Genomic DNA, 19,848 nt, shown 5'->3' with positions numbered 1-19,848 from the left:
GGAGAAGGAATCAAACTATGAAAGCAATGCTGTGCCTTAGAGTACAACTGTTTTTCCAATTCCTATTGAGTGTAATGATTACAAATCTCAAGTAAGTCCTGTAATTTTTACTCTGTCTTCCTTGTAAATTCTCTTTCCCACTTTCTGAAATTACTCTTTAAGTTCTTCACTATCTTCAAATCTTCCACATCACTGTCTCATAATTTCCTAGAAAATAGAAACCCCTGAAGGAAACATACCTTAATATAGTCTCATCATCCCATATACAAATCATTACAGCACCCATTCTGTCTTCCCTCCTGTTACAATTGGTATGACCCCATCAAAGACAATTCTTCCACTTGTCTCTGCTTCCCACCCTGCTCTCACTTTCATTCATTCAGTCAATCCCTTTCTTCTCCAATATCAAGAGCTCCCTTTCTACCTGACCATTCCTTTTAGTAGCTAAACATGACTCCAGTCTCTCCTGTTTAGAAAATCCTCCCTTTGACACTCAAATCACACTTTAGCCACTTGCTTATTTCTGTGTTTTCATTCTCAGCAAAACTTCTTTCAAGAGTTGTCTACTCTACTACTTCTTTAATCCAATGGAGTATGGTCTCTGTTCCTCTTACTTCATGGAACATGCTCTTGTCCAGTTCTCAGTGGCCTCTGCGTTACCTCTCTAGCCTCATTTCACTTGATCACTCATCATTATTCTATCCAGTTGATCGCTTTCTTGTGGGACAAGTTTGGGGGGAAAGATCATTCCACTTTTAGATTTCACTTTGAGGGGTTAGTACAATATAAGAAAGTAGAAAACTTTTGCATTTGTTAGTATAAGTGAAGTCACCTAGGGTGAATGTGTGGAGGGAGAAGAGAAGAGGGAAAGGGTTGAACCCTAGGGAACAGGCAGAGGCAGGGAGGTCTATAAAGGAGCTGGAGGAGGGGTGGCTGCCGGGGTGGGAGATGTCAAGGATATAAACACCAAGGAGGGAAAGAGTGGTAGCAGAAACAAAGGCCACAAAAAGATGGAGTAAATAAGGCCTGGAAAGAGTGTATTGTATTTGGCAATTAGCAGTTTGGTTCATTAGTCACCATTAAAAAATCATTTCAGGATGCTGACAGAGGCTAATTGTATTGAGGCCTGATTATATTGAGTAGAAGAGCAAGCCAGGAAGTGTAGACATTTCTTATGAGAAGAGTGGCTGTGAGGGGAAGAAGAGTGAGCAGGGAAAGTTTTGGAAAAAAAAATGAGGTTCTATCTGAGCTTGTTCAGAGACTGCAGAGAAGAAGGCTTACCTAACGTCACACCATCTATGCTAGAACTGAAAGTAGAATTTGTCTCCCGCATTAGATGAGATAATATATAGGTAAGAGTTTTGAAGACAATGAAGAGCAATGAGAATTTAATATGGTATTTTCATTTCCACCGTGTCATAATTACTTGCCAGGAATTAAGTGGATTACATTTTTTTCCCCTATATGACATACCCTTCATCCCATTTCCTGCCAAAAGAATCTCACTGTTATTCATTCAGCAGTTTTAAAATGACGGAATTGGTATAAATGGCCTTTTGTGTGTTTCTTTTTGGAAGAGTGAGGGATTTCTGGGTAGATGCTGACCAGCCTGCACGTTTTTGTCCGCCTGTTCTGAGCTAACAGGCAACTGGGTGGGTTATACAGCTACACACGCCTGACAAACACCAAATGCTCCACTCCTTCTTCAAAGGGTTACTTCTTTCTGATAGAACAATGAGTAATTAACTCCTGTTGAATAAAACCTTGAGCTACTTTAGATTCTAGGTCTCCTAATTCCAAGAACTCCTTCAAAATTCTGGAAGGGCAAATCTTATTCTTCCTGCCAGCCATCTAAACAGACATTGGCTTATAAATCCAAGATGTCCCACAATACTTTAGATAGGAATCCTAATCATCTTTGCTCAGTCTGACAGAACGTAAAAGTTTAACCATCTGAAATTTAATTCTGTGGACTCAAGGGGAAGAAATCAATGACCTGCTATTCAGAAGCCTATATTAATAATTCATTGCATTTTTCTCTCCTTCTAATATGCTTCTATAATTTATAAGTAGAGTCATAAGGGCTTTTGTTTCTCAGTACTCTTTTAGATCATATGCTCTTAAATGAATGGATAGTTCCCACTGTCTATGATGTGCATGGTACACACAGACCAGATTAGGAAGTCTGAGATGCAGTCAGGGGCCTGTGAGCCATGACCTGTAAGACACTGTTTCTATGTCTCTCTAGCTTGAGTTTTCTTGTGGGTAGAAATTTGTAGCTGCTCATAATGGTAACTCATTACATCTTAGAAAGACTTAGATTCAAGGGCAAATCATGTCTTCCATGAACATTGTTCCTGTTTAATGCAGTGTTTCCTGCATGCGTGGAATGATCCCCATCCAGAAGATCTCATGGTCTGAGGACAGACCTGACCTGGAGGTGCACCTGTATTTTTGTAACCCTGTGTGTGGTGGGAAGTTTCCTTAGTCTGGACTACCTACTCTCTGCATGAGGCAAGTTTTTCTTCTCTCATTCCTCTCTTCTTGGTTCTCCTCTGAATCATTATCCCATCCAAGAACAAGAAATGCTTATGTTACTTTTATTTGTCCAGAACCATAACTTGCTCACTTGCCCACAGATGTTGCACAGCCACTCTTATTGAAAATCTTTTCCCTTTGGACTCAAACTGACCTGGGTTTGAATCTTGAGTGCTTTGAGACAGATAGTTATCTCTTAATAACTAAATTTTGTCATTTGTAAAACTGGAATAACACTAAATACTTTGTAACATTTGTGGGAGAGGGAGAGTCTGTCAAAAAAAGTATAAAACAAGCTCTTGATAAATAGTAGTTATATTATTAAATTGGTTATATTTTCTTTCCTTCCTAAAAAACACTACTTATGAAAGTCACTGATTCCTTTGGGATCTCTATCAGATAGTTATCAACTATAAGGATGGCAAACAAATGAACATTTCTTGTAAATGTGATTTATTTAGGGGCCAGCAAACGCTGCAAAGTAAAATGGAAATAATGTAGGACTAGAGAGGTAGGAAGTTCTCAGTTCTGGTCTTGCTGGTTCTCACCTTAAGTAGCAGTGTGACCTTGCATATGATTATCCATCATGCAAAACTATAAATTGTCAGGAAGATTGCACTTATCATCAATGAATAAAGTAACATCAGATCCTTTAGACATTTTAAATTTCATATAAACCTCTAGTAGATAGGTTTTGATTCAATTAAGCAAGTATTTATTGAGGAACTGTTATGGATTGTGCTTGGCAATGTGCAGGATAATAAACAAAGGATGCATATGCATGCATTCTTATTGAGGACTGCTATTACTGGACAGTGTCCCTCCCTCAAATTCATATGTTGAAGTCATAATCTCCCAGTACCTCAGAATGTGACTTTACCTGAAGACAAGGTGTTTAGAGATAGTTAAATCAAAATTAGGTCGTTAGGGTAGACTAATTCAATATGATTGGTGTCCTTCTAAGAAGAGGAAATTTGGACACAGATATGCACAGGTGGAAGACAATGTGAAAACATGGGGGGAAAAAACCTCTAAGTCAAGGAGAGAGGCCTATAACAGATTCCCCTGAAAGCTCTCGGAGGAACTGACTCTGCTAATACCTGCTGACATCTCAGACTTCCAGCGTCCAGAACTGTGAGACAATTTGTGTCACAGTTTGCGACGCTTTGTTAGGGCAGCCCCAGTACATTCATCTGAGGACCAATTATGTGCTAGTGACCAGGAAAGTAACACTGAAACAGACAGCATCTTTACTCTCAGGGAAGAAAGAAGTAAAGAAGCAGCTAATTCAGCCCTGGATGATAAGCCTGCTCTAACAGAGGTCTGAGCAGGGTGCCATGAGAGGCCACTGAAGAACAGCTGAGCAATACCAAAGAATTTGTTTGAAAGGGTCCCCAGAAGGAAACTGTAAGACAGCTTTTAAAGAAAGAGTGAGCCAGGCTCAGAAGGAGTGCAAGAAGGTATTGTTCCGGGCAGAGAACAGTGTGCATAAGATGCAGAGTGTGCAAAGACAAGGACTCGTAAGCCAGTGTGGCACAAGTGTAAGACTATACTAATTCAACATGGCCAGAGCCTGAGATGGGGAAAGATGAAGCTAAAGAGGTGAGCAGGGCAGAGGAAGTCTCCACAGAGCAGATGGAGGGACCAGGGCTTTAGGGAATGAGTCTTCCTTGAATAGGCAATTGGGAGGAGACAGGCTATGTTAGGTAGGAGGAAAATCATGAAAAAAAAAAAATGGAGGTATGTATTTGTTTGGCAGTGATGTTTCAGTCTTGGTAAAGCAGAAGTCCTCTTGAGAAGTAGTGGGGAGGAGGTGGGGAGGTAAGAAGAAGTTAGATAAAGAGGTCCCTCAAAGGAGCAGAAGTCCAACAAGCTGGGAGCGCTTGAAGGGCAGGTCAGTGTCCTGTTCAGTGTATGCAATCTAACAGGAGCTTTAGATACATTTGTTGAATGAATGAAGGGACGAATGATGAAATAGTGTGGTTTGAAGTGAACTGAGCAGGGACTTTTAGGTCCAAGCAGTTTGGTTTTGAAACCTAGGTGCTGGCTGGACAATTTTTAAAACTTTATCTTCATTAATAGTATGGGGCTACTAATAACTACTGATAGGGATATGGTGAGATATACATGGGATAATTTATATGAAACTAAATAACTAAGTAAAACTTAAAAGTGCCATCCAATCAATATTTATTGAGAAGCTACTGTATACCAGGCATTGTGCTAGGCTTTAGGAATACAAAGATAAATAAGACTCACTCTCTGCCTCTAAGGATCTCATTTTCTGGGGTGGGAGGCAGATATCTGAACAGATAACATAATTGCAATGCAATCTAATGAGGCCTAGAGTAGGACTAAGAAAAGGATGCCAGAGGTGCACAGAGAAGGGGCGGTTATGACAGAAGGGCATTGGGGAATACTTTCTGGAGGAAGTGATGCTTAGGCTCAATCATGAACAATGCTGCACAATGAGGTGAAGAAGAAAGAGAAAGGAATTCCAAACAGAGGGAATAACAGGCTTCCTCTGCAGCTGTGTTTTTCTAGCTCCTATGCCTGTGCAGTTCCCTTGCTGAAAATATACTCCAGTCTGATTGGTTAGAGCAAAAACACCCTCTTGGCTCTTGTCAGACTCCTGAAGGCTGGATCTCACTCTGAATATCCTCAGCTATTGCCCGGGTTCTTCTGAAACCAAAACAGACCTTCAGGAATCTTGCTGGAGCCATCTGCCTGATTCCTGACTCCCCTTCTCTTTTCTTTTTCTCCTTTCTTCCTTTCCTTCATCCTTCCTCATTTCATCAAACATTTATTGTGCCTACACATTTAAGCCAAGGGCTATCCCTGGAGACACAGAGTATCAAAGCATACTGCTAACTCTCAAGGAGTTCAAACTCAAGTGCAAGGACGGCAAACGATGGCCCATTGACAAGATCTGCCTGTTTTTTGTAAATAAAGTTTTATTTGAATATAGCCAGGCCCATTTATTTATGTCTTATCTATGACCACTTTCATGATAAACAGCAGAATAGAATAGTTGTGACAGAGATCATACAGCTTTCAAAATCTAAAACATTTACTATCTGGCCCTTTACAAGACAAGTTTGCTGACCCCTGTTCTATTGTTTGTGTGCGGCAGGGCTGGTGGGTTTAGGTGGGCAAGTAAATAGGCAATACAGCCCAAGAAGACAAGGGGTAAGAAAGGGAGCTACAGAAGAAGGGTTCCTGGACATACCTGTAGAGACAGGGAAGAAGTGACAGCTGAAAGAAAGGACAACCAGGCTAAGAACTGAAGGATAAAAAGGAGTTAAGAGGAGAAGGAAGGTAATTTTCAGCAGAGACAGCAGCATGTGCAAAGGCCAGGCAATGACAGAAAAATATACAGTTCTAGAGAATGGTAAAGAGAGGAATGGTAATAGATGAAGCTGGAAAATAAGTTGGATTTGGCAGGTCATAAAAGATCCTGAATACGAAAGACATATGAAGGATTTTGTAAATATAATCTCCCATAGGTAACTGAGAATCACTGAAAGGTTTTAAGCAGAGGCATGCTAAAGCAAATGTGTGCTTTAGAAAGATCACTTTGGAGTAATTATTCTACAATAATACTTAATATTTGTTGGCTATTTATTCAATACTAGGTCTGTGCTAAATGTCTGGTATACATATATGTGTTTGGAAATGTTTATTGAGTAGCTGGATAGCACTGGGCACCAGGAAGAAAGAGATGAAGAATAGAGACAGATGTGGATCTGAGAAGTAATGGTTTCTCTAGTGGATGGACAAGTTGAGCACTGCCCACCTTCAAAAGGAGGAGGATTAGGAAAATAGGAGTGATTGGAAAGGGCAGTGTAATGTCACAGACCCCAAAATAAATTTCAGTAAGGGAATAAATACCAATAAGGAGTAGATAGTAAAAATCAGATGTTGTAAAGAGGCCAAAGAGAAATAAAATGAAAAAAAGAGGGGGTGGTGGGATTTGGCAAGAAGCAGCTCACAGCTGACTTAAATGAGAACAATTTTAGCTGAAGAGTTGGGAAGCAGGCTGGATTATGGGGTCAAGGAGGTGCTGGAGATGAGAAAACGGAGGCCATCACCACTGAACATTAGTTTGAGAGATCTATTTAAAGAAGTAAAGAAATATAATTGTGGCTGGATTTCTTAAAATTAGTCTGTCATTCAGTAGTTTTAGTAAGTTTTTGGATTCACGAAGTAAATTCCTCATCCCAAAGACCAGGTCATTTGAAGCAATACTGGAGACCAAATTATGCAAATATGTTGCACGACTAAATTAAATTCATGTGAGCATTAGTTAGGAATGGGAGTTGTAGTACTGAATTATTAGAAAATGAGGCAGCATATTTTAATGCTTAAGTATGCAATCAGAGTCCCTTCTGGGTGGGAGAAAAGGCTCTTTTCTCATTAGTGTCACCAAATTAGAATGGTGGCTACTGTTTTTTCTGAAGCCCATCCTTCTCAAATGACCATCCCTGCACATGCCCTCGTTTCTGACTTTCTGCTGCACAAGCAAGCAGAGTCCTTCCGAGGCTAATGAGATCTACAAGAACAATTAATAGCTCTGCCAGCACCAATATTGTACCCTGCATCTTTAAAGAGCTCAAAATATTAAATAACAAGCCCAAAGAACATTTCTCCTGGATCTTTCATTAGATTGATTTTATAGGTGAGTAAACCGAATCATACAGAAACAAGACAGTGGAAATGAGAAATCTTACTTCTCTCTCTCTCTCTCTCTCATATCACTGTGAGGCTACTGCCTATTATATTTGTAATTAAGCCGTGGTCCAAATAAAGAATAACTCCCTCCTGGCTTTGACTTTTGGTTACCAACAGAACTTAAAGGCTTATAGTTGAAAAAAACTTTTTTATTTTTTGCAAAAGTGGGTGTATAACTACTGGCCTAAATGAGTTTGGAAAATTATAGCTGCACTTCTGATATAAAGCCACCCACTCAATTCAGAGCCTAGCCTGTTTCAGAAACAGGAAGCCGTAGGGAGTGTGGCAGGTATATTTCTTTTATACCTTTAAATCTCAGTACCTTTATAACATTTTCTTAAGCAATGTTTGAAACAGGAAATCATCACGGAGGTTATTAGTCTTACCCTTTAGAGACAATTTATTTTTCTGCTTCACAAATTTAACTTCTTACTTGGATCATAACATGCTGCTAAGATACTTAAAAGATCATTTTATCAGGTCAACCGCAAATGGTGCTCGTATTACAGAAAAGTTATATAAGAGCAGAAAAGAGAAGTCTATTAGCATGTAAAATATACCACAAAAATGAAAAAAAGTTTCAATTAAATACTTATAAGATCAATCTTGCTCAGATCTTTAGCTCAGTGAATGACTTCCAAGGACTCTGTGACTCCACTTCAGTATCTAACAGGCAGTACTCGCTTTGACCTTCAGTTCTTTATGAAGGCTATCTACCCAAGTGTACAGAATGCCAGTTCACATAGGGCTCCTGATATTATTTTTATATCTTACTCTGTAAAGGCTGTATTTTGAATATTTTAATAGTGGTTAAAGCATCCCAGCCCAACCTCGATAGCAATTACTTGAAACATAGGAGATGTTTAAAAAATGAGTTGGTATAATTTTATTCTTCCCCCTTTTTAATTAGAGGTGACAAATATGATTGTTAGCTAGTTATCATGGTGAAGATATGGGTCAGTCTTCCAAGTAATATAAACTTCTTAATACAGTCTTTGGACTATAAATCATAACACAGCCAGTGTTTTGATGTTATCAGTAATTTTATCTTCTTTTATTCCATGCGATGTTAGATTTTTACCTTTTCCATTACCTACTGCAATTTGTTGCTAAAAAAAAATTGCTAGTAAGTAATATGTTGAAGAATGGTGATTATATGGAAAGATGAGGGGCAAGACCCTCGTGACATAGGGTGTGTATACACGTGTGTGAGCATATGAAGGAATGTGTGAGCAATGTCCATGCAAATAATATGATAGTTCTGAGAGCAATACTGTAACCTGCCTGAGGTCAAAGATCATGTATCATTTACTGCTACATCGCTAGGAATTAAGACTGTCCCTAGCCCACAAACAATATTTATGGAGTATTTATTGTGTGAATGAATGAAGGGTACTAATGCTCTATGTTTCCACTGGTAAAACAAGGCTTCCAGTTTAAAAATGAGGCTGGCGGTCCATCTACACCATTCTGCTGTGCATCCAGTTTTTATGGGGAGATTTCTGGGTACACAACATTGTGCTAGGAGTGTGAGAAAGGAAAGGAAATTGAATCCGCAGAACTTGGATCTGAATGGCTTCCAGTTTTGGGGAGATGATATATATACAAGTGAAAACTTAACTCCTAATTCTAGAGAGTGAATAATGGCATGCCAAATGTAATTTTTCATGCTGAATACAACCAATACATGAGTTCAGAGAAAAGAGAGGCTGCTAAGGACTGGAATCCTCAAGCAAAGCTACAGAAACAAGGCAGGAACTGAGTTAGACCTTTGAGGATAAAAGACAGAGAGAAAGGAAAGGAAATAGCTGTGGAGGCTGAGGCAGAGTACAAATGAGCCGTCATCACGACAAGGATAGGTAGTTTGAGACTTAAATTTTGGGAAGCAGTCATCAGGCTAGGAAAAGAGATGATGGTAGAAACATATATAATAAGGAAGTAAATCAGCATGTGCATTTTGTATAGTAATCACTTCACACCTAAACTCCTTGATGAAAAGAAATGTAAAGTCGAAACTTAGACACATTTTGTGTGTTGCAAAGTTGGGGAAAATGGGTGGGATGTCAGAGGACTATGGCAGTATTCCCCAAGGCCAGTGAGTACAGGCAGACATGCCTAATTGGAAGGGAGCTGATGATGTATGACTTCAGAGAGAGCAGGTAGAGTAGGGCTCGGATAAGTCTTCAGACAAAGGGTTCTGTGTTGAAGGAACTTCTGGTTGCAACATGGATCTGACTTTTCCAAAGTCTTAGGTGACCCCATGTACTTTTGCAGCTATTCTTTGTACCAATTTCCATTTATTTTTTATTTTTTAAGAATACATAAGGGTCAATACTGTGCGCACAACTATTCTGCAAACCAGAACCAAATACACAAAGAAAAAGTTTGGAATTTTGACTTTCAGCTATTGAAAAATAAAATTTGACACATCAATAAAATCAAGGATAAGTTTTAAGAGCCCAAAGAAGCAATGATTGATAAATATCTAAAAATAAATGGGGGTCCTACTTTTCTAACCATGTTGAGGAATTGATGTAATAAATCTTTATTAAAGTTAATCATAGCCAGGTGCATAAATCATCCATATGTTGCGCTTATGTGTAAGAGCATGTAGAACAGAGTTAACAAAATTTTTTCTTAAAGCTTTCAATACTTTGCAAGTTACTTATATGGACCCTTTGAAACTCACATTTGTTAATGGAATACTGATTAAATGAAAAATTGACTCGAGAATGTTTCCTAAATAAAGTATATCTATGCATGGATGTACTATGATGTTTCAACCAACATTAATTATATCCTTTTGCAGTCTCTACTGTCTTGTTCTAAAAAGCTAATAAGACCTGCACTACATCATAGTTAATAGGAGTGTGGTGCTTGTTGCTTAGGCAACAGGATGAATAAACGCAGGTCAGAATGTGCTTCAAGAAAAACAAAAGCTAGAATATGATACTGAGTGAAGACCAAGCGGGTCTAACAGATTTTTCACCACATTAATGAAATCTGTTTCTTAAAGTTGGCTGATCATATTAGGGTACTTTAACTAAGTTCATAATTAAATAAATTAGATTATGGAGATCAATAAATAATTTTTTTAGAGGCAGAAATTGATTCTATGATACGAGTAGTAAATAAATGGTGTATAGCTACATGTAAAGTAATAATTGGTAACACCATTTTATGATTTGCTTCATTTTCATAATTAATTAACTCCTCTGAATTACAATTCAGAATTTTAAAGTTAATTCTATCTCATGCAGAAAATATTTGATTGATTCATCTGAATTAACCATGTTTTCTTAATTTCTGGAAAATTATATACAATACTTGAAATTAAAAAAAATAAAGACAATTATCTATGGAAAAGATCAGACCTTGGTTTTGTCACACATGTCCAGGATTTGTGCCTCCCAGATCAATTTTGGGATGCTTATACATATTTCATTCATGAATACTTTTCTACGATCTCCAAATGCTTATTTGAAACCTGTTTGATTAACCTTTGAATTGGGCTTTCAAAAAGAGATTATATTTGTTCAAAAGTATTTAACATTCGGAAGAAAATTATGCTGAATTTAAATCTTTCAAAGCAGACAAATAATCCAGAGAATCCAAATTCCTACCTAACTTCTCATGGGACCAGAATAAATTTGGACAAGGGTTTGAGGAGTGGAAATGAGAAAGTCTTACTTCAAGCAAAGGTAAGGAGAGAGAATAAAGACTTATCAACATGTGCATAAATAACGATGAAAAGACTTTCATTCTGTTTGACAGTTCCTCTAATTCTTAGTGTCATGTTTAGTGCCCTAAGTCTGTCCTAATTCTGCTCAGTGTCCTAAGACTCATAGCAATTGAAGCAATTTCACTTTTTCTCTATTTCAATACCCACAATATCAGTCTAGTCAGTGACAGTATTCTTAGACATGAGAAAAATAACAGTGGCTTTATATCTCATTATAAAAAATAGGTTCATAAAGGATTCGATGGATAGAATTACTTATAGCTCATATGTCTTACTACCTTTATGTAGCTTTTTATAAAAAGCTCACAGGGCACACATATTTTTGGAGAAGAAGCAGAAGTTTAACAATTTGAATAATTTTCAAATCTACAATAGTCAAGACAAGCTTGGAGAAAATAATCTCAAATGGAAATAAAAAGACATGACCAGCTCTCAGTATTGTGTTATCAATTCTGTTATTAATAAGCTTCAGGTGTTAGCCCCAGCATTTTATTTGGAAATGGCTATTAATTGTTTCTGCAAGCCATTTATGTGCTACATGCCTATATTATATAGCTCTCTCTAAATTTAGGGATCAGTAATATTGTGTGATGGGACCTTAAAAGCAAGGAAAGGTATTGAGGACTGTGACGTAGCTTAACAAGGGAAACTGATGAGCACTGGGGGTGGTATGTAAATGATTAGAAAGCTGTATTATGGGTCTGCACATCTCCCCATCCTCCTTCCTCACCTATATTCATCACAGTGGGAAGCTGGCACACACCAGATTTAGTTTGCAGGCAGACCAGTATTCAGAAGTACACGAATGTTCCTAGTCCATCAGCCTCTCTTTCTAGATATTGACAGTTAATTGACTGAAGTGTTTGTTTTTTACTTACAGAAATAAACAATACCTCATTGCTCTTTAATCAGCATATGAAGTAAGTGAAAGCTCTCTATCATTGACCATCTGAAGTAGTTTGCTAACGAACTAAAGGTCACCCACACAATTTAAACTGCTTATCAGACAATTATCAGGGAAAAAATGATCTTCACATGGTAAACATGACAAATTGTCTAATTAACCACTAAAATGCTGGCGTTCAAATGAAATAATATGTTTTAGGAACCTAGAATTAACTGGAGAGTGCTATAATATAACTGGGTATTCCAAGATTACAAATTTATAAAAATCACACAAAGAATGACAGGGAGAATATAAATGTTAATCTTTCACTGCCTATAAATAGTACTCGCACCAGTTCATTCATATAATACACAAGTATATGGATGCACATAGATCTCATTTTTCAGCAAGTGTCTATATGTACACAATAAGTTCAGTCCTAAGGGCATCCGATTTTCTGATGCAGTTACACATATAAAACTGACCGGTTTTGGTGCAAATCAGGCTGCCTCTGAGCCGTGTAAGACACATAAGAAGAAAAGACAGACAAAAGGCAGCTCTGTGGACACAGAGAGCATCTTACCATAAACTGCACATTGTCAAATCCATTAGCCATCAGGTGGTTCTCGTACTGAGGTAGCCCAATGCTTTCCAACCATTGTCCCACTGTTTGGACAGGGCATCGGGGTCCTGTAAGAGGATGAAGAGGGAAGCGTTTAAGCAGGGAGTAGCCGTCCACGGGGTAATAGCGGTAGTCCTGGGCTGAGAGGTGGCATTGCCACATCATGCTCCTGGGAAAGTTGCTATCAAAGGAGCCCGCCAGCTTGACAGATTAATGTTCTCAGCGAGAGAGCAAAGTCAGAAGTAAAACATAGTTTGCCAGGCAGGCTGTAGAGTATGACTTGATCCTAGCTCCACATTTCTTACATATTAATCTTTACTACCGACCAGTACGTCATACAGCCCCCAAAACCAGGCAGCAGAAGAAGGCATATCAAGCTGTCAGCTTAGGCTGGTCTGCGTTCTATGTGATTGTTGGAGTACTCCACAATGAGCAATGCACGGCCGGCAGCCAGAATTCTTTTTATCAAGTACTCCTACACTCATCAGTATGCAGCTCCATGCTCCGTGCTCCCCCTCGCTCGCTCCCCTTCATTACCCAGCCCAGGCTACACCTCGCATTTTCAATAATAGCCATCAGATAAGGCAGATTTTTTTTGTCTGCAAGCTGTAAGCCTGCTGCTGCTGCTTCCTCCTACACACCCATCCAAGCGTCAATCTTGAATGATGAGAGCAGTCAAAACAAATGCAGAAAATAGCAAGATTCAAACGCAAACCAAAGTGCTTAAATCTGAATTGAATCTTCATACTGGTTATACGTTACAGAGCTATTTGTTGTGGAATCTGACGTTTCAAAAGACACCAGGAAATGCAAAGCTTTAACTATAGCTTATAGGCGAGCTCCCTACAGGTTCCCTTGTTCCTTTTTTCCTCTTTCTTTCCCTTTCTTCTTTTTTTACATGCAGCACAGATATATGTTTCCGATCTAAAGCTCTGCAGTGCTTGGAGAACAATTATTCTCTTTCTTTACCATGCTGTATCAAAATGAACCTCTCTGAGGTATTTTTTTTTCCTTCTTGAATTACTGCAAAATATAGAAACTGCATCGCAATCTTGAAGTCAAGATAATTCATTTCTCATCTGCGAGGCTTCTTCCAAACAAAAATACTATTAGGCACAAGAAGTCCTTTTCCCCTCTGATATTAATAACCCAGTCTACCAGGGTTGGCATTCTAAATTAGCTCTAAAGGTAACATTACTGGGTAGAATTTTTAATAAAGAAGAGCCCTAACCAAAAATAAAATTTAGTAACAGATATAAATGTGTGAGTTTTACTGAATGGCAGACAGACTGAGCAATTTATTTAATAATTGAGAGAAACCAGAGATTAATAGTAGAACCCATAGGAACAGATCATGAAAGAACAGACTCTTCCTTAAGATTGGGAGAGAACTTGCAGAAAGGTTAGTCCCTCTTCATGCAGGAATCCCTTGTCACAGCGTTCCTGGGGGAATATCATCCAACTTATGCTGGAATACTGCCTGTAACAGAGCTCTTACTACTTAACAAAAAGCCGCCATTTATTAGAAAGATATTTTACTACCGGAAATTGACACATTATAACTGACTATACTTCAATTAAAAATATATAAAGAGAACCCCCCCCCCAAAAGATATTTTACTTCCTACTTGACTCCTACTCCCTGGCTCCTGTTCTGCCTTTGAGTCACACAGACTGGGAACACTGACTTGACAACATAAAGTGTTTTAAAAATTAAAGATAGGTCTCTGTCACCTGGAACAGTTCCTGATACAAAGTAAGTGCTCAATAAATATTTATTGAATAAGTGAAACATCACTTTCCTTCTTTCCCCAAACCTTATCTTTCTTTTTCCTTATTCTTTTTAAGAACATTGTCAACCTCCCTAGAACACAGACATCCAACTGCAAAACATCTTGTGCTCTCTCTTTAACTGCTGGCATTGGTTCCCAAGTTCTGGTCATCCTCATTATAGTAGCTCTTGCATCCATTCCCTTGATTCTGATTCCTGTTTCATGTTTATAGAACTGACATCTACTGTGATTTTGCTCTCTCAGTTCAGGTCCACCTGGCCTCTTTACTGGTCTTCCAACCTCTGATTTTTTTTTAATCTATTTTATACATGGGTGTCAGAATAATCTCTTTAAGGAAGTTTTGATTATAACTCCCTGTTTCGAAACCCTTCCATGGTTTTCAGTTGGCTTCAAAATAAACCAACTCCGTTGATGACATTTCAGGGTCTTCACGATTACTACAAATCCTTGAATTTCATTTCCCTTTTCCCAGTGCTCCAGTCACGTGGGATTACTGGCTGGTCTCTAAAAGCAGCCTGTAACGTACTTGGGTTGCTTTTATGATGTCCCTACATTTCTGCCCTCTCATTGGCTTTGGACCAGATGACATTTCCTTTATGAAACAATTTCTAATCCTGTCTAAGAGGAATAAATCTGTTCCTTATCTGTTTTAAGTGGAATTTTTAGCTTCTCTATTATAACAAATATTTTCTGTCTAACATTATAGTTATTTATATACAAGACATTTCTTAAATGTAGGAGTATTTCTTGCTAATACTGAAAGTAGTAAGGGTTAATTATGCACCGCTAAACAAAATAATGTAATTTTCAGTTCACAATCCAAAGTACATAAAATCCCCCTAGTTTCAGGTTAAAATTTTTATAAGTCTATCTGTTCTCTAAATTCTTTATTTAAAAGAAGATTGCTAGGTTTTTAAGTAGAACCAACCAGGTTCTAGATCTTTTAAGAAGCTCAAAACATTTGTAGCAGTTTAGGAATCAATTTTAAGGGATTCTGGTTGTTCAATATTACCTGCATGAGATTTTGAAAGCAAGATGCTATTTGTCCTTGGCCAGGTCTAAAGCTAGTACAAGGTGGAGATAAAGGTTAAGCATCAATTAGAGCCTCTCCTTGGGTCACACCCCCAATTCAATTAAAAATATATAAAGAGAACCCCCCTCACAAATAAAAAGATATTCCTTCCGATCATTTTAAGCTATGAGCTGCATAAAGATTAAGCAAACATGACAATCATGTTTTGGTTTGGTGAGGCATATGCTGATTGGGCAGCTCCTCAAATCCCATCTCATCTCTTAAGATGCATTCCAGGGACCAAGTACCTAGAAGAGTGCTACACACAGTCTAGGCATTAAATCATCTTTGTTAAATGAATAAACACGCAGGACTGGAAATGACTTTCACAGAATTGTCACTTCTTAATAGAAAGAAAGATAGGGGGAGGAAGAGAGAGCGAGAGAGCGAGAGAGAGAGAGATGAGGGTTATTTCAAGGTCCAGATTGCTGCACAAAAACAGCTCAGAGAGAATACTGATTACTAGTCACTTTACAAATCTTCACAAAGGCTGACTAAATTTTATTCTTTTAACTATTCAATCATTTAGTTTCTATTCAGTAATTCTCATATGTTGGTGGAAGGTTTTAATGCAGGAGGGAAGTGAGTTGGAAGAGATTGGGGTAGGGGTAGGTGTTGAGAGAAGGGGAGGAAGAAGAAAGAGACCTTGAGTCATGAGGTTTCTGGTTTTGTTAAAGTATATTCTCATGAGCGGAAACTCTAAAAGGACCCTGGTTCAGGTCTGATGATCAGTTTTTAAAAGTGTTTACATATACTTCTCACTTTGCTTGAGATACTTTCTTGGAGATTTAAAATTTTTAAACATGACAATGCATTATTGGGCAGGCATCTTTATTCAACTAGAACTTCTCTAAGCCCCAAAAGTGAGATAAGAGGAGGGAAAGAAGAAACTAACAGTTACTTAGGGTTACTAGTCCCAGGCAGTGTGGTGTGGAATATTAGCCCCATTTACAGATAAGAAAATTAAAGCTCGGCCTATGTGATGAAACTAGGAATTTTCTTTGGCACAGCCTTTAAAAAAATAATTCTGGGGGGGAACACTTCAACAATGGCAATGTGAGGCCCTATCCCCAACCAAACAAACTTAACTGGAAAAAATTGTATTAAAAAACCAAACAAAATTAAACAACCAATTAAAAGTCTCTGGAAATTGTCCTAAGAACATAAAAAGGATGAAGAAATATTTATTCAAGAAAATCTACTAAAACTTGGTAAGAACAGAGACTCTATGGCACCTGAGCCATGATTTGCTCCCTCCCACACTTCCTTCCCCAAGTCAGCTTGAAAGAAGCTCCACTCTGGGTGGGTGTGCCCAAGAGGATGGATGGCTTCTGTCTCCTCAGCTCCCATCCAAGGGATATGGTATCTTATTAAAAGGGCGGGCCAGCAGCATTTCTAATACTCTCTAACTCCAAGTTGCAGAGGTTAGATTCCCGGTGAGTGTAGCTGAGTGGTCATGCACTCCCTCTGTCCGAGCAGCCCCCATTCGTAAAGTGGAAGCTCTATCCTACTTGTGGGAGGTCGAGAATAGTGAGGTTCTGATTGCCCTCATTCCTGCTTCCTTGCAGGGCTGAGGTTCCATGCCCAGAAGGGCAGGCTGAGATGAGAAGACCAGAGGCTACCATCCCAGCCCAATGCTCAGAACACGGGCTCGTAATGTTTGACAAAGGGTCCCTAAGAATACAGATACCTCTAAAGCTCTATCCCAAGGAATTGATTTTATCTGATGTAGAGTATGAGGAAGTTCAAGTCTAAGGTGACTATTAAAAAGAATGGAGATTTTGGAGTAAGCAATTAAAAGGAGGCATTAGGACAACAAGCTAAATAGTAGCCAGATAGTTTCAGAGAACCAGGAAAAGAGACAGCTTAGAAATGCCCTCCTGGGGTCAGAACAAACTTCAAAGACTGGCCTCAAAAACTACTCCTGCTCAAATGTAATTGAACCAGACTCTGGAGCGATTCGCATATCAGGGAATTGTGGTGAAAAACAAGAGAACAACCAGCTGGCAATTAGGGAAAGCTAATATCTGAGTGTGATACCAACTGAGGGAGACAGCTTTTACAGAAAGATTAGGGAAAGAGACAAGAGGGACTTTGCTATAATCACTGTCATCCCTGGATCCTGGATAACTCTGCACATGGGCAAGGGTGTGCCCTTGAATGGATAAATTTCATATGATATGGCTATAAAATGGAATATTATTTGGCAATAAAAAGAAAAAGTTGATAGATGCTACAACATGGATGAACTTGAAAACATTATGTTAAGTAAAAGAAGCCAGACACAAAATATCATATATCTTATGATTCCACTTACATGAAATATCCATAATAGACAAATCTATAGAAACAAAGTAGGTTAGTGGTTGCCTAGGGATAGAGAGAGGGAATTGGGAGTAAAAGGGGAGTGACTCTTAGTGGCTATGGCATTTCCTTTCAGGATGATAAAAATGTTTCAAAATTTACTGTGGTGACAGTTGCACAGCTTTGTGAATATATTAAAAACCACTGAACTGTACACTTTGGGTGAACTGAATGGTATATAAAGTATAACTCAATAAATTTGCAACCATTGAAGAAGAATAATAAAAAGCAACAAAAATAAATCTTAAATTTTCTGTAAATTTATAAGAACACAAAACACACACATAACTGCATATAAGAATAATTTGCTATTGTTTTACATGTTAGTACTTTTAGTGCTGTCTCTATTTTTTTTCTTTGTCCATTTTTCTAGTTACTCCTTCCCTCAGTCCCTCCATACCATCCATACCATTCATCCTTCCCTCAAGGTAATTCATGTTGACAAACTAGCATGTATCTTCACATATATTTATCCATTGTTAAATCACACACACAGAGCTATGTACAAATATATATACATATATATATATATATATATATATACACACACACACACATAAGTGATAAGTATATGTAGGGGTATTTTTGGACATTGTTTCTTAAAAGTAGAATCGTATCACACTCATATTTCTGAACCTTACTTTTTTCATTCAACAAAGCCTTATGAAAAATCTACCAAGTAAATGGTAAGCTCTAATTTGTTCTATTAAATAGCTGCATAATAGTCCACAGTATGGATACATGATGCTTTATTCAGTTCTTGGATATCTCCAGTCTCAACCCTTCATTTTCTTTTTTAAAACTTTGTATTTTGAGATAATTCACATGCAGTTACAAGACATAATAAGAAAGAGAGATTCTGTACAGACTCACCCAGTTTTCCCCAGTGGTAACATCTTGTTGAACTGTAGTGTGATATCACAACCAGATAGTTGGCATTGATGAAATCCACTGATCTTATTCAGATTTCTCCAGTTTTACATACAATTGTGTGTGTGTGTGTGCACGCGCATGTGTGTGTGTGTTTAGTTTTATGCAATTTTATCATATGTGCAGATTGTGCAACCATCATCACAGTCAAGATGAAGACAGTACCATTTCAAGCATACCTCCTGCTACTTCTTCATAGCCATGGCTATTTCTCTCCCTATCCCTCTCTTTAAGTTCTGGCAACTACTAATCTGTTCTCCATCTCGATCATTTTGTCATTTCAAGAATATTATATGAATAGAATCATATAATATGTAGCCTTTGGGATCAACTGTTTTCATTTGGCATGAGTCCCTTGAAATCCATACAAATTATTCTGTGTGTTGATAGGTCATTCTCTTCTATTGCTGAGGAGTATTCCACAGTATGGCTATAGCATAGTTTGCTTAATGATTCAGCCACTGAAGGACATTTGGGTTGTTTCCCATTTTTGACTAGTATGAATAAAGCAGTTATAAACATTTTTGTAGAGGTTTTTCGTGTGAACATAAGTTTCCATTTCTCTGGGATAAGCAATCTATAGCTAGTACCACACTTAACTGTGAAAGACCAAATGCTTTCCAGCTAAGTTCAGGAAACTAGGAAAGGATGTCCACCCTCAGCACTTCTATATAACATTGCATTGGAGGTTCTAATCAGCACAATAAATCATAAAAAAGAAATAAAATGTATCCAGATTGGAAAGGAAGAAGTCAAACTGTTTATGTTCACATATGACATGATTACCTATATATACAGTGCCACTAGACTCATATAAAAGCTACCAGAATAAGTAAGCTTAGCAAGGTTGCAGGATATAAGATCAATATCCCCAAATCATTTGTACTTCTATATACTAACAATAAAAAGAACTTCAAATAAAAATGAGTATAATTTACAATTCCATCAAAAACATGAAATTTTAAGAAGTAAATCTGTCAAAAGAAGCGCCAGACTAGTGCACTTAAAATTATAAGGCATTGCTGGAAGAAATCACATAGAACCTAAATAAACGGAAAGGAATACTGCATTCATGGATTGGAAAACTCAACACTGTTAACAAGTCACTTCTTCCTAAATTTATCTGTAGATTCAATGTAATCCCAATAAAAATTCCAGGAGGTTTCTTTT

General features: G+C 37.9%; 1 protein-coding gene across 7 annotated transcripts in view; it reads right to left on the bottom strand.

The window, feature by feature from the left end:
• The window catches only part of ANKS1B (ankyrin repeat and sterile alpha motif domain containing 1B), an 862,484-nt gene that overhangs the window by 354,084 nt on the left and 488,552 nt on the right, over positions 1–19,848 (bottom strand). For 4 of the 7 annotated variants that reach the window (XM_072973193.1, XM_072973192.1, XM_072973191.1 and 1 more), the window contains exon 15: positions 12,481–12,587. In XM_072973193.1, the coding sequence (XP_072829294.1) occupies positions 12,481–12,587 (107 nt within the window). Of the gene's footprint in view, positions 1–12,480; positions 12,685–19,848 lie in introns of those variants that run through there. The other 3 variants (XM_031683227.2, XM_072973194.1, XM_031683229.2) reach the window with 1 other exon arrangement.

This window comes from Vicugna pacos, chromosome 12, assembly GCF_048564905.1.
Source record: "Vicugna pacos chromosome 12, VicPac4, whole genome shotgun sequence".
Lineage (NCBI taxonomy): Eukaryota > Metazoa > Chordata > Mammalia > Artiodactyla > Camelidae > Vicugna > Vicugna pacos.
Note: the sequence above shows the minus strand (reverse complement) of the source record. Positions and strands in the feature narration are given on the sequence as shown.